The sequence below is a fragment of the Gossypium arboreum genome, chromosome 11 (genome assembly GCF_025698485.1).
Source record: "Gossypium arboreum isolate Shixiya-1 chromosome 11, ASM2569848v2, whole genome shotgun sequence".
Taxonomy (NCBI): Eukaryota; Viridiplantae; Streptophyta; class Magnoliopsida; order Malvales; family Malvaceae; genus Gossypium; species Gossypium arboreum.
In genome coordinates, this window is record NC_069080.1 from 30857889 (window position 1) to 30873988 (window position 16100).

The 16100-nt window shown below is 33.4% G+C and overlaps 1 protein-coding gene across 2 annotated transcripts; it reads left to right on the top strand.

The window, feature by feature from the left end:
* Positions 1-6619: 6619 nt before the first annotated feature.
* Positions 6620-11416, top strand: LOC108473960 (CDPK-related kinase 5). Of its 2 annotated transcripts, XM_053021689.1 has the most exons (12): positions 6977-7112; positions 7225-7528; positions 7907-8037; positions 8149-8190; positions 8312-8420; positions 8731-8809; positions 8900-9196; positions 9271-9383; positions 9885-9992; positions 10074-10136; positions 10228-10395; positions 11020-11416. In XM_053021689.1, exons 3-12 carry the CDS (start codon positions 7907-7909, stop codon positions 11158-11160), a joined length of 1251 nt encoding a protein of 416 aa, XP_052877649.1. In that variant the 5' UTR covers positions 6977-7112; positions 7225-7528; the 3' UTR covers positions 11161-11416. The 2 variants fall into 2 exon arrangements, with proteins under 2 accessions (XP_017631286.1, XP_052877649.1); XM_017775797.2 differs by having other exon boundaries at positions 6620-7528.
* The last annotated feature ends 4684 nt before the right edge of the window (positions 11417-16100 follow it).

Below are 16100 nucleotides of genomic sequence, written 5' to 3' on the forward strand. Positions count from 1 at the left end.
TTGATGGACAAGGCATTAGCAAACTGAAGTTTTGTGGGTATTGCATTTTGGGAAGCAAAATAGACTTTGATTCACCAGAGGAATCTATAACACGAAGGGAATGCTAAATTATATTCCTTTTGATCTCTAGAGACCATCTAAAGTGCCTTCGAGGGGTGGCGCTAATTATATGTTGACGGTCATTGATGATTTTTCCAAAAAAGTTTGGGCATTCTTCTTGAAGCAGAAAAGTGATGTGTTGCTCACGTTTAAGGATTGGAAGACTATGATTGAGAAGTAGACAAAAAAAAAATAGAACACCTCCACATAGATAATGGCTTAGAATTTTGTTCTGATGAGTTTAATGAATTGTGCAAATCAGAAAGGATAGTGAGACACTTGGCAGTTCACTGTACTCCATAGCCAAATGACGTTGCAGAACGGATGAATAGAATAATAATGGAAAAGGTTCGATGCATGTTGTCGAATGCTTATTTACTGAAGTCATTTTAGGCTGAAACGACCTCCTCAACATGTTTTCTGATTAACCGGTCTTCATCTATTGCTATTGAGAAAAAAACTCTACAAGAGGTATAGTTTGGTACTCCGATTGATTATTCTAATTTGAAGATTTTTAGGTGTCCTGCTAATGCTAATGTTGATAATGGTAAATTAGAGCCTAGATTATTAAGTGTGTTTTTCTTGGATATAAGGCTTGTGTTAAAGGATATAAGTTATGGTGTCCTAAAACTAGGAAAGTTGTAATTAGCAGAGATGTTATTTTTTATGAGACTGCTACGCTGCATAACTTACCTCTTAAATACTCTTTCGATAAAGACCAATAGAGATCAAACACACATGTGGAGTAATTAGAGCTTCAAATTGATTAAAGATCTACAACAAAGTCTACTCCTCAGGTTAGTACAGAAACTTAGAGTAGAGTTGTTTCTTTACCATAACCAGCACCACAATATTATGTTGCTATGAACAGACTTAGAAGAGAAATTAAACCTCCGTAGAGGTTCGTTGAGGCTGATTTAGTTGCTTATGCTTTAAATGAAGCTGAAGATATAGATAAAAATCAAGAGCCATCTATTTATTTCGAGGCAGTTAGTTGTGAAGATTCGAGCAAATGGATGATTGTTATGTAAGAAGATATGGAATCACTTCATAAGAATAGTACATAAAACCTAGTGAAGCCTCCTAAAGGTAAAAAGGTTGTTTTTTGTAAATGAGTGTTCAAGAAGAAAGAATAGACTCCAAGAGTTGAAGAGTACAAGTATAAAGCAAGACTGATAGCAAAATGTTACAACATATTCCAGGTGTAGACTTCACAGATGTGTTTTCTCCTATTGTTAAGCATAGTTCGATTCGAGCCTTGCTTGGTATTGTGGTTATGCATAATTTAGAGTTTGAACAGTTAGATGTAAAAACAACATTTTTGCATGGAGAACTTGAGGAAGACATTTATATACAATAACTAGAGGGTTTCATAGTCTCAAGAAAAGAGGACTATGTTTGCTTGCTAAAAAATTCCCTTTATGGCTTGAAACAGTCACCTAAGTAGTGGTGCAAGAGGTTTGATTCATTTATCTCACGATTTCAAAAGAAGCATTTTTAACAATTATGTTTATTTTAAGAATAGTAGTGATAGTTCATCTGTATATCTACTATTTTATGTTGATAACATGTTGATAGTAACCAAAGATAAAGAAGATATAAAAAAGCTCAAAGGCCAGCTTAAAAAAGAATTTGAGATGAAAGATTTGGGAGCATCAAAGAAGATGCTCAGGATGAAGATTTTCAGAGATAGAAAAACATGTAAGTTGTACCTAAGTCAGAAATGGTACATTGAGAAAGTTCTTGCAGGTTCAATATGCAGAGTGCTAAGCCTGTTAGTACTCCATTAGCAACCTACATCAGACTTTCATCGGCTTTGTCTTCGCAATTAGATGATGAGATTGACTACATGTCACAGGTTTCGTATTCTAGTGTAGTGGGATCTCTCATGTGTGTTATGGTTTGCTTACGTCCAGATTTATCTTATGCAGTTAGTAGATGCATGACGAATCCTGGTAAGGAATACTGGAAAGCAGTTCAGTGGATTTTCAGATACTTACGATGTACTATTGATGTCTGCTTACAGTTTAGAAGAACTAGAGATAGAGTCATTAGGTACGTTGATTCTGATTTTGCTAGAGACATTGACAAAAGAATGTCTCTCACAGGGTACGTTTTTACTATTGGGGGTTAGGCCATAGTTGGAAAGCCACTTTGCAGACTATAGTTGCTTTGTCTACTATTGAAGCTGAGTAAATGGTGATTACTGAGGCTTATAAAGAAGCTATTTGATTAAAAGGATTCTTTGGTGAACTCAGTAAAAACTTTCAGATCAGTATAGTGTTTCATGAGAGGACAAAATATATTGATGTTTCGTATCATTTTGTGCATGATATTATTGCTCGTGGTAATATTATTGTGAGCAAAGTTAGCACTCATGATAATCCTGCAGATATGCTGACTAAGTCACTTCTTATAGCCAAGTTTGAGCACTACTTGGACTTGGTCTGTGTTCATTGTTGAAGAATACCCTTTAAGGGATTTCGTGGAAGAGGTGGAGAACTTGTTCGTCGATAATTCGTGTCAAGGTAGAGATTGTTAAAGTTGTATGACCCGGATCCCGTTTGATCCTACCTGAAAAGTTCGAGGTGCAATTCACTTGTTAAAGAACTAAAATAGAGGTAAAATTGGGGATTTGTGGTGGGCTACGGCCTCAAGCCTCTACGGTACGGACCTTGCCACCCAAGTTAAATCTGTATAGGAACTATACTTCTTCTATTAGACGTTGATTACAAAAATTATGCATAGCCGAAAACCTCTTGTATTCTTAGTTTTTAACATTAATAAATTTCTTCTTCTCTGCTCGTGATTTTTTTCGATAAAAATTTTTCACATAAAATCTGCGTGTTCTTATTTTCTTTCTTACTGCTTTACGATAATTCCTACAACTATTTTTGACGTAAAGTACAACATAATGATATAACAACTACGTTTAAACTTGAAATTAATATAATTTTTTTAAAAGAAATGTTGATCGTATAATACGGTTTGAAAATTTCGAAGCAATTAAAGAGGCAAATGAGACAGCGGTTAATGAAGTTGAAGTATGCATCCCTAACAATGTTGTGAAAAAAAAATGGTTGGCTAAAAAAGAGACGGGATATATTATAAAAATAGTAGTTTAATGAATGCAAAGTAAGTGGAGATATCCACTAAAAATGAGAGGATCTCCCTGACATAGGCATGCGCATCATTTGTGGGACTTGTAACACATAAAAAGCACTGCAGCTGTAATTATCACCCACTTTACTTTCCTTCTACTCATTGACTCAATTGTTCATCTTCCTTAAAGCTTTATTTTTTCCTACATAAAATTTGACCTCAAATCTACTCATCACTCCTGTTGACCTGAACACACTAAAATATACTCATCATTGGATTCAATGATGCCCCTCCCTCCACCATCCTTCTTAATGTGGTCAAATTTCCTATATCAAATTCATCAACAAAAGACATGATTTAGATACAATATAAGTCTGACACCCAAAAAAGTGACACCAACATGACCCAAATCAAACAAATGTTTTACTTTTCCTTTTTCTTGCTATCATATATTATTTAATTTTGCTAGATGAAAAAGAAAGAGAGAGGAAGGTGGGAAACCGTTTTAAAGGATTAGCTAAAATCTATACCCACCTTTATTTTGGCGCCAATTTTGCATGAAGAAAAAAAGCATCATCATCCAAAGTTAATTACCTATATTTTGTCTTCTTTGCGTATATATTATTTTTTATTTGTCAAGAGACAACTATCAGAATTCAATACTAAAGTTTAGCATTTTGAATAATTTTATAATCACATATGCAAATATTATCTGTATAATGTTATATCATAATTGGATTAATTGAGTTTTGTTATATGTAATTAATTATAAAAGTATTATGAAAGTCTCTATATTAGAAGTCAATTTATATTTTATCTCTTCTACTAAAAAAATGAGCAAATTAGTCCATGTGCTTTGTTAAAAATTGACAAGGCTGATAGAATAATCAGATGGTGATACGTGACACGCCACATGTACCTCATGTTAAAATACAAGGACAAATTTTTAACAACAAAAATGAGTGAATTCTTTTTTCACAAAAGGACAATTTGTTTTTTAATTTAACGTACAATTACTAGTTTACCCAATTTTTTAGTAGGGTGAGCAAAATGCAATCCAACCTTTACTACAAAGGCCTCCATAATACTTTTACCTGTAAATAATATTTATGAGTTAATAATCTAAAGGAGCAAGTGGTTAAAGTTTTATGTTGACACCTTAAATTCCAAAGTTCAAATCTTGACAATGACATGCTCTCTTTTAATTTGTAAAAAAATAAAAATAAAAATTATATATGAATTCTCTCTAAATTTATTTATATATATATGTATTGTCCAAATTTATTCTAATACAGGTTGAAATATATTTATATATTGTAAAATCTCTAAAATTATATATATTATTAGTGTGATCCATGGAGATATAGGGAAGAAAATAATGGAGGAACAAAATTTAGTGGGAAGCTAAGTAATGCAATTATTATGATCATGGCATTGAAAGTGGGCAGCAAAATGTTGAATTTAGTATTATTTGAAGATTCAAATAGTTTAGAAGCAAAGGAAAATCAATTTTAAAAATAGGGTCTCATTGATTGGGGACCCTTGAGTAGATCAATTTTAATAAGAAACTTTTTTAATGAAAAAACAAGTGAAGGTTGCCCATTTTCAAACCCACATTTGAATGTGCAATATTTTACTATATAATTAATAAAACAATGAGAATTTTCGACAGACGATTAACTAGAAAATTAGGTAATTGGATCCGTTTGGTTATCTTAATTTTATTTTTTTAAATATATTTTTTATGAAAATTGAAAATTCATTTAATAAATAAAAATAAAGTAATTTAAATTTTAACTCAGTTGGTATTGATATTGTTGTCGGTGCAAGAAGGCGTGAGTTTAAATACATTGAAGCGTATTATACTCTTATTTAAAAGTTGGGAAGAGACTATAAGTAATTTTAAACATTATATCAAAAATTAAGACTAGAAATGGTGATGTTACACTCATATAAAATGAAGTAAATAAATAAAAATAAAGTTTTGTTTCCGATAACAAAAACATGTTATTTTCTTATAATAGAAATATAAGAGATAAAATAAAAAATATAGAGTTAAACCAAGTATTATGTTCAATATTTAAAAACTATTGAAAGGATATTGTATGTTTGGATAGATTATAATGCCAGTCACTCAACTATTAATAATTTTTTATATTTATCTAATTATGAAAAGTTATAAAATGATTTTTTAACTATTTGTTTTTTTGTCACTAAGGAAAGTTGATGTGATAAATTTTAAAATTGGTATAATATCAACTTTAACCTTGATATTTATATATTCTACAAATTTAGTCTTAATTTTAGAAAAATAAACTCTCAACTTTTACACATTGTATATTAAATTATAATTTCATGTAAAAATAGGATAAAATTAGGTAATGTGTAAAGAAGAAAAATCGAATAATTAAATCACTATTTTGTAACTTTTCGAGTCAAGCGATTAAATTTTTAAAAATAATAGGGTAACTATCAATATAATTTACCCTTACACTTATATGAATTTTGATTTACAAACAATTCATTTAAAGTTTTTAAAAATATTTTCAGTTCTAAAATAGTAAAAATAATGAAAACAATTAATTATAAATTTGTAATTTACAACTATTTCCATTTATAATAAAGAAAAGAAAAGTGAAATTGGCTCTAAACCGGACAGCGCCTTAAATTGCATGACATAGCCGCCTGCACTGTTGGGATTTGCTTTTGCCATAGCCTGCACCAAGTCAATGCCAACTTCTTTTTTCTGTTAATTTAGAGGTACGTTTGACCCTATTTAGTGAGGCACATGGGTTAATAATATAACTAGCTTAACACCAACAACATATAGATATCTCTTAATATACATTTTATTCCTTTCGCACCACTATTTGTCTGTTTTTTTTTTATTCACAACTTCAACAGCTGTTTGATAAAATTATTAAGGAAAAAGAAATGAAGATACATGTATCCAAAATTTAACATTAACAATTATATCTTCAGTCAAATGATTTTGATAAAAAGACAAAATTTGAGAATGTATACAAAAACCATGCATCTTTCTTGTTTTTATGACATTGTGCTTTTTAATTCAATCAAAATTATTACTCTGACAAACAACAGGAGTAGGAGTAGGAGAAAGGGATCTTCTCTTATTCATAAAAGAAACAAAAAAAAGTAGTTAAACGGCGTGGTTTTGACTTTTGGGGTCCAAATCAAATACAATTTGGAAAATGTCAATTCTACCCGCCTTAAAATAATGAATACCAAAGGAAAAACAACTCCCACGAAATATATCAATTACTGCATGTCATAACTGAACCGAACCAAATTAATTAACAACCGCCCTATGATTGTGCCACGTGGAAAATCTCTCCTTGGACCACCCCACACAAAAGCTAGCTAACCCATCTTTTTCAATTAACATTTTAACTACTTCAAATATTAATTAATTAACTCATTTACGAAAAAACAAAGGGAACTAATCGTCGTTTCCTTTTTATCATCTTCTCTAGATCCCTTTACCTCTCCAATAAATACTTTCAAACACCAAAGACAAAAATAAAGGCTTCAGTTTTCTAAAGACTAAAGAAGATTTTTTTTTCTTTTTTTTTTTAAATTTTCAGTTTGGCTTTTTGCAGATTCAAATGGTTGTGGGAGAGATTTAAAATCCTACACTGTTTGGGGGAAAGAGACAGAGAGATAGGCTTGCTCTGCTATGGGTCTTTGCACTTCCAAACCATCCCCAAACCCTTCTTTTCCTCCTGATTCAAGGAATACTCCTATCCATCCCCGGAATAAAGATATCCACCATAAGTCTAACTCGGTTCCAGCTTCGCCTTTGCCTGATGTAGTAAATGGTAACCACAACCACAACTTAGATCAAGCTAAAGGAACAGAAGAAAAGGAAAGTTCGAATTCCAACAATGAAGGTAAGAAGTCGCCCTTTTTTCCGTTTTATAGTCCTAGTCCAGCTCACTACTTGTTCTCCAAGAAGTCTCCAGCGAGATCTTCGGCCAATTCCACTCCGAAACGGTTTTTCAGGAAGCCGTTCCCTCCGCCTTCTCCGGCCAAGCATATTAGGGCAGTTCTTGCTCGACGGCACGGGTCTGTGAAGCCGAATGAGTCCGCCATACCGGAAGGAAGTGAGGCGGACGGTGATGGTGCGGCGGGAGCCACCGTTGCTGTACTGGATAAGAGCTTCGGCTTTTCGAAGCATTTTGGGAGCAAGTATGAGCTTGGAGAAGAGGTAGGGAGAGGCCATTTCGGTTACACTTGTGCGGCGAAGTTTAAGAAAGGAGAGCTTAAAGGGCAGCAAGTTGCCGTTAAAGTGATACCTAAAGCGAAGGTTTCTTTTTAATTTTTGTTTTGTTATTATCATTATTGTTATCTTTTTGAACTTTGCTCTTTTTGTTTAAAGGTGTCGAAGCCGTCGTGAATTATATTACTAATACACTCGGGAATGAAAATAAATAAATTTTGAATTTACTCAAAATTTTAACAGAGTGTAATAGAGTTCAATTCCGAATGCAGCGATTCCTATCCTATAATTGTTGATACTTAATTATTTCCTCAAACGTGTTTAGTATTGGTCTCAAATCGTGCCTTATGAAAGCAGGGCAATTTTATTTCTGGGTAGTTGCCATTTTGTGCCCTTAAACTGAAATGTCATGATGATCGCCTTTTGTTTTTTTTTCTCATGGTTGATCTTGTTGTTTGTTGATAGATGACTACAGCGATCGCCATTGAGGATGTTAGAAGGGAGGTAAAGATATTGAGAGCTCTGTCTGGACATAACAATCTAGTACAATTCTATGATGCCTACGAGGACCACGATAATGTATATATAGTAATGGAGTAAGTATATGATGAAAACTATGATTGGATTTAACAATTGTGTTTATTTCTTCTTTTATGACTGTCACATGTGGTTTATTGCATCTAATAAGTTACAATTACATCGCTCAGATTATGTGAAGGAGGCGAACTCTTGGACAGAATTCTTTCAAGGTATTTCTTCTAATAATAGGTGCTGTGGAGTTCTTTTATACCGACTGACACATTGTAGGAGATTGAGGACGGATGAAAGTTTGGATATGATTACTTATGAAGTCTGATTCTATTCATGCAGGGGTGGAAAATACACTGAGGATGATGCAAAAGATGTGATGATTCAGATACTTAATGTAGTTTCCTTTTGCCATCTGCAGGGTGTTGTGCACCGCGATCTTAAACCTGAGGTGAAATATATTTCCAGGTTTTCTGAAATTGGTTTTTGAGTTATATTTCACAGTTTTGGGGTCCAATCTAATATTTCTGAGGTGCGGTTAAGGGCTTTCCATGGGGATAACTGGGGTTAAATATCCTGTTAAGCAATAACATTTGTGAACAAGCGCCTATGGCTAGCATAAGGCTGCTGCTTGTTCTCTTGGTTGTGCTCCATTCTGTTATATTCTATTTATCTCTTCTTAGCTGCAGAAGGTTTTAGTAGTTGGATTATAAAAGATTTGGCCATGTGCTTGTTCTAAGTATAGCTATTTTCTGCATCAGAATTTCTTGTTTACATCAAAGGATGAAAATTCACAATTGAAGGCCATAGATTTTGGCTTGTCAGATTTTGTGAAACCAGGTTTGTACTCAATTTTCTATTAGTTGATTTATGTGTTTTATTCATTTGATTGATTTGTTAATATGTTTCTTGTTTTTTTTCCATTTGCAGATGAAAGGCTTAATGACATCGTTGGTAGTGCATACTATGTAGCACCAGAAGTTCTACATAGGTCTTACAGTACAGAAGCAGACGTCTGGAGTATAGGTGTGATTGCATATATTTTGTTGTGTGGTAGTCGGCCATTTTGGGCCCGAACAGAGTCTGGGATTTTTCGGGCTGTTCTAAAAGCTGATCCAAGTTTTGATGAAGCACCCTGGCCAGCTCTATCTTCTGAGGCAAGGGATTTTGTGAAACGCTTACTGAACAAGGACCCAAGGAAAAGACTGACTGCAGCCCAAGCCTTGAGTGAGTGCCTCATCTACCTCACAAGTTCATCATTCTTATGTTGTTGAAATATTACTCACAATTGTTTACTTCAGGTCATCCCTGGATAAAAAATTATAACGATGTGAAAGTACCCTTGGATATACTTATATTCAAACTCATGAAGGCTTACCTGCGCTCTTCATCTCTTCGGAAAGCTGCATTAAGGGTGTGTATATGGTGATATGTCTCAGCACTATTCTGTATATCTTATTCTTGGTGTGTTTGTAGACTGGTAGGAAACACTTGTGTTTCAGTGTGCAGAAAGTGCATCTTAGGCACTGTGTTAAATTTTTGGTCAGAACAACTCAAGTGAATCTGGGGCCAATTTTAGACACTTGTTTTATGTGGTTAACATGGGTTGGTTTATGCCACTACCAATTTGAGGATTGATATGAACACCCTAGTGGGTTCTGTATTGGAGCTAAATACTTATCTGAGGTCACAACAAGTGTGTGACTTGTAAATTCTTTTAGCAGTCCCTAAAACAGTTAATGCTTGTGCCAGTTGCGAAGTGAGTTTTTTTTTTTTTTAATATTGTTCTTGAAGCCTCCACTTGTTGAGCCTAGACCTAATCGGTTTCATAATTCAGTTTCCTTTTTGTGCATGTGATTTATAGCCCCCGAATTTTTCAATTTGCTTAATTCTGTTTTCGTTGGTATTTTTCCAGGTACTGTCTAAAACTTTGACTGTGGATGAGCTATTTTACTTGAAGGAGCAGTTTGCACTATTGGAACCAAACAAAAATGGAACTATAAGCTTGGAAAATATTAAAGTGGTCAGTTTTTTTCCCATTGTCCTGAAATTTTTTGTCAGTTCTCTTGTGATTAATCATCAAACGCTTGTGTGCCCTGGTCAGGCCCTGATGAGAAATGCAACAGATGCTATGAAGGAGTCTCGCATCCCTGAATTTCTAGCATCCGTAGGTTCTTCCTCTGTTAATTGTTGTGGCAATAAATATGTTCAGGTTTTCTGAATCTCTATTTTTGTATGCTTTTTTCCTTATGTTGTAGCTAAGCGCACTTCAATACAGAAGGATGGACTTCGATGAATTCTGTGCAGCTGCATTAAGTGTTCATCAGCTGGAGGCACTTGATCGATGGGAACAACATGCTCGTTGTGCTTATGAGCTTTTTGAGAAGGATGGAAATAGAGCCATTGTCATTGATGAGTTAGCTTCGGTATGTTGGTCTGCTCTTGCTTAGCCCTGGGAATGTGTTTCATATGTTTCCAATTTAGTTGATTATTTAGTTTCTAATATTACCAGTTTTAAAATTATGCTATAAAAGATAATGAGGGTATGTTGACAGGCATGGAAAACTTATAGAAGTCGTATTTATGATATTTATGTTCCGGTCCTTCACTGGAATTCTGGATTTATTGTGTTATTTCTAATAGAATAGCGATTTAAGGAGTATTTATATCACTTTACTGGGCATTTAAACCTCTTTTATTTGGGGAAAATGTTTTCACCTACGATTGATGTTTTATCGTAGCTTCTTTTTATTTAGATTTCTATAAATTTGATAAAAGGTTTTGCTAATTAATTTTCAATCCTTAAACTTAGTATATCATTTATAATAAAAAAACTGTACCAAATACAGCTATTGACAACTTTCTTACTTATTTCCCATACATTGGATGAAGATACTAGCTTTTATAATTACTTTAAAAGGATATCTTTACTGCAAATTCGAGTTTCTATGTTGATCTTTTTTCTTCGTTTTGCTGTGCTGGGATGCTGTAAGCTGTGGAGCAACAAAAACCTGAACTAATCCCCTAGCATTTTGATGATGACTTTTCAGGAACTCGGACTGAGCCCATCCGTGCCTGTCCATGCTGTCCTCCATGACTGGATTCGGCATACTGATGGGAAGCTAAGTTTTCTTGGATTCATTAAATTATTGCACGGTGTATCTAGCCGAACCTTTGCAAAAGCTCAATAGAAGTTGTAAAACATCTGCAAGAGCTCAAAGAATTGCATCTTAGTTTTAGCCTGAATATGATAATGGTGTAAGGAATGTTGCCACGCAATTGACAGCCCTGGCGGTTTGGTTTTGGCTATTTCATTTGTCTGGCACAAGCTTTTATATATAAAAAAAAACGTGATTGAAGCCATGAACCTGGTGCATCTGCAATTTAACATGGGACAGAAGTGTAAGAATTTTATGTTTTCAACTGTAAAGTTGTAGTTAAAGAAAATGTGGTCATTGGTAGCAGTTGAGAATATTTCTTAACTGGTTACAAGGTTATTATAATCTGATATATTTCCGCCAACCTCATCAGACCATGATTGCCTCTCTATCATCATTGTCGTCATCGTCTTCGCTTGTGTTCTATACTTTGCAATGAAAAGTTCTTCCCTGTAAACCTGTCTGCCTTCGCTTCAAATTAAGATTGCAGTTGGTAAATTTTATTGGCAACAAAAAATAATATAAAAATAATTCAAGAGGTTGATGAGTAGACGGTGAAAATGTGAAATCTTCTAAAACCATGGTGGGTTCAATTGTAGAAGTGATTTCCATAGAACAAAATTATCATTATCACCATTCTAAAGAAAGAAATTCATGCTTTTAAAGTTAGTCAGCTTAACTAGTAAGTTGGCATTCAAATTGTATCTTTTTTCCACTTAGGTAACTAAAAAGGTTTTTTAATAAAAAAATTGTATTCAAGTCATTAATTTTGTCTCAATTTATTTGAAAAAAAATGCATGTCTAGTAAGAAACACCACGAACCTATTGGTTATGGATACAAGGAGATGAAATTAATAATTTAGAAACTATTTTGACACAATCTATATATATATATATAGCTAAGTGGAAAAAAGAGGTATTGTTTGAGGGCCAAATTATCAATTAAGCCAAATTAATTAGGGAGACCTTGGTAAGAAAGATTGTCACGAACAGGCCATGATGTACGTGCAACCTTGGGCAGGAGATTCTTGCAATTTACATGGACGGTATGGAGAGGCAGAAATGCTACTACTGTATAAAGGATGACGTTGAAGGTAACAGTCCCTTTCTGAGGCAACATAAATTCAGACCAGCGGCAGGCATGTTGGACAATAACTGAAAATCATGGAACCCTGGGCAGGCGGGTAACGTACCCTACCAAGGAAGTCTTGAAGCCATGAAATGAAAGACCAATCCTTCCCCATAATGTGAAAATAGCAACCTAAAGGTGGTTTGGCTCATAATTGTTTCTGTTTTATTTGCATTGCTCTCTCTCATGCTATTAACGTTTGTCCCAATCCATGAGATATAATATACAGTTATGTTGAAATTTCAAATTTTGAATAGTATAAAATTGAAAGCAGTCTAATTGGAGAATAAGAACTAAATCAACAATTTATGCATAATATATAAATAATAATAAAATTTGACTTAACAAATTTATTTACTACTGTTTGAGTCAAGACTAAAATTTTAAATTTCAAAAAATACATTAATTAAATCTAGAACCTATACATAGTATAGTGAGTAATAACAAAATTTGATGGTTGTATTCCTATGAAAATAGTTTAAAAACGATCTCTCTTATAATGCTGAAATACATATAGAAGAATGAAATGGGGTGACAAATCTTGCTCCTTCTGTAATGTCAACCAACACCTATTGTTTGCTCCTCAGTTTTATGAGCAGAGCAATCTACAGCAACTTAATTCTAGTGTCATGGGTTGCGGATCAAAACTCGTGACAAATGCGCAAAGAACGTTTCATAGGGGACAATTGATTAAATATGGCTCATTTGACCTGCTTGAACCGTCTTGACTCGTGAAACATATGAAGAAGCCCATATACTTGAAGCTTTGGTAGCCCAGTGAAACACTTCAGTAAAACTAGAGCTATCAGGGCAATTATTGTAAATCCTAAAGGATAAAAATGTATAGATTTTAAATCACTTAGGATCCTTATCTTGTAGATAGGCTCTAATATCAACTGTCGATGAAACTCAATCTATACCATTAGAATTAGAGAACTCAACTATAAATAGAGGTCTTCCCTCTCATTTTTTATCACTCAGTTGTAATCCTTTATAGTAATTGAAAACTATTGAGAGCATTTACTTACACAACTTGTGTGCATTGCTTTCTTGTGACATTTTTTGTTCATTCGTTTTGAGTTGCTTCCACTTTATTTTCGATGTCTTAAAGAATTTCTATCAAGAATTCTCATTTTACTAGAGTTAAGTTGACTTAGATGAATTTGAACCCAAAAAATCGCCTAAGGCTGTACGAATTAGAACACTAAAGTTCTAGCCCCGTAACATTAAGGGTTGGATAAAAAAGTGGATTTTGAAGATACCTTGAGAAAAGGAATTGATTACACTAGAATCTTTTTGTAACAACCCTAATTCGTATCTGTCATTGGAATAGGGTTATGGAGCATTACTATAAAAACGTAACTTAAAAAAATACATTTCCAAACATTATATTAATCACAGCATAATCCATTCATACACATGCAAATCGTTTTTTATTTGAGCCATCGAGGCCCTAAAAATGCTTTAGAAACAATTTGGGACTAAATCGGGAAAATTTAAAATATTGAGGAAAAAGTTAGAAAAATTTAAAATGCAGGTGTCATACGGCTATGTAACATTCGAAATAGGGACACACGACCGTACCCGTGCCTGTGTAACTCTTTGACTTGGGTCACACGGCTAAACCACACGTCTGTGTGCTAGGCCGTGTAACTTTTGAAAAGCAACCTTTAAAATTTATAGAGGACACATAGCCATATTGCATGGTCGTGTGTCACATACGGATGAGACACACGCCCGTGTCTGAGGCCATGTGGACAAGATAGTGGCCAAAATCAAGTCATTTCTTTCACCTATTCAAGCATGAACCTACAAACATCTTGTACATTTAAGCAAAACCTTAAAACATACCCAAATCATGCTTAATAATACCAATTCAATAGGCTATTTAACCATCCAACCAATATGCCATATAGGCACCTCAAACACAAACAATCAAGTATACCTAACTATAAGCATAATTGACCATATTCATACCAAAACACATAGCTCATAACCATCTTAAAGCATAACCTAACATGGCCATAATATAAACATATCATCATATACCAAATTAGTCATTCCATCATGCATCAACTTAGCCATAATAACACTAACCATCAAGGCATCAAAGTATCAAAAGTGTCACAAATTCAAGGTTACTTTTATATGCCATATACATCAACTAAACCTTTTACATAAGTTCACCTATACATGCCATTATAACCTTGACCAAAATATCAAAATCTACCGATATAATCACTGGATAGAGTGATAGATCTCCAACGAGCTTCCAAACCGATCGAGCTTCCAATAATCTGTAAAGTAAAGGAAAATAATTACGTAAGCAATGAATGCTTAGTAAGCTCGTATAAACTTAAACACAACCTTTCATTTCAATAATTAACTTTATAGGATAAATATAAACCTAAACCAATGCCACATGATTTATCAAACTATATGACCATCAACTCACAAATGAGTAAGTTCATCAACATCACATGCACTTTTCATTCCTAACATAATAGGATTTTATAAGACATATTACACAATCATTAACCTTTTCATAAGACTATGAACTATTCTATTTACTTACTTTCCCTTCCACTTACTTAGCATAAGCTTAAATAACATTATCAATTCATGAATTAGTGCATTTATTTATGACATAGGTAAATTCATCAATAGCATAAGTAAATTTCTCATATATAAGTACGCCATTCAACTCATCAATCCTTTTATCAACATATTACATCTCAATTTTGAACTTACCATTTCATTACCTTTTCTTACCCGTTTCATTTGCATAATACAAGACATAAACATAAACATCAACCATAACCACAAGCTTGACACAAGCCTAAACATCATCATCAATACACAAGTTAGTGCATTTATACATAATTCTTTTGGAATCAACTACATGATAAACCATTTCATTAGGGAATACCTCTTTTGATTCATACTACATTTTCATGAACAGGCATATTGTCATTTGAACACTTACCATTTCAATAAATATCGTTAAGATTAAAAATGATATAATCCAACGATAAGCTTGGCACAAGCCTAAGCACCATCCACAACACATGTTAGCATATTCAAACATATTTCAAATGAATTTAACATAGGTAAGCCATTACACATGAACTTAATTTATTTGAGTTCATCATTTTTCCTTAACATATCATACTTTCAATGAAACTTAATTATGTAAGCCATTACACACAAACTTAATTTATTTGAGTTCATCATTTTTCCTTAACATATCATACTTTCAATGAAACTTAATTATACATACTTTGATTAATATCATTTCATACCTTTCCATAATTTCATAACATAGTCGATTACAACACTCACTGTTTCTTCCCTTTACATGCCCATTGAACCACTTAGAATAATATCAGATACGCGAGAAAGCTCACACAAAGTGTGCTAAACATATGGTCAAAACCATTCCTTTTCCTTTTCCTTTACATCATTGCTTACTTGAGCCGTAAATGGGTCTGCTCACACAAGTTAACAGTCAATATGTAGCTACACGATGCCGCTCACACAAGCTGAAAAGTATCCGCAAAAAATGCAGGAACTCAGCCATTGGTAGGACATTCAGGACCAACACCCAAAATATGGTAACCCTAATGACATGTCATTTGTATCCTATATATTCCCAAGGTTCAAACGGGGCTCGACAGTCGTCGAAACGTCGTTGGATTTTCATCATTTCTTTATATGATAAATTGCATAATAACACATAACATATATATATATATATATATATATATATATATATATATTGATTCATTTACATTAGAAAAACACATTAAACATTCAATTTAATCAACATTTAAGTGATTATAGT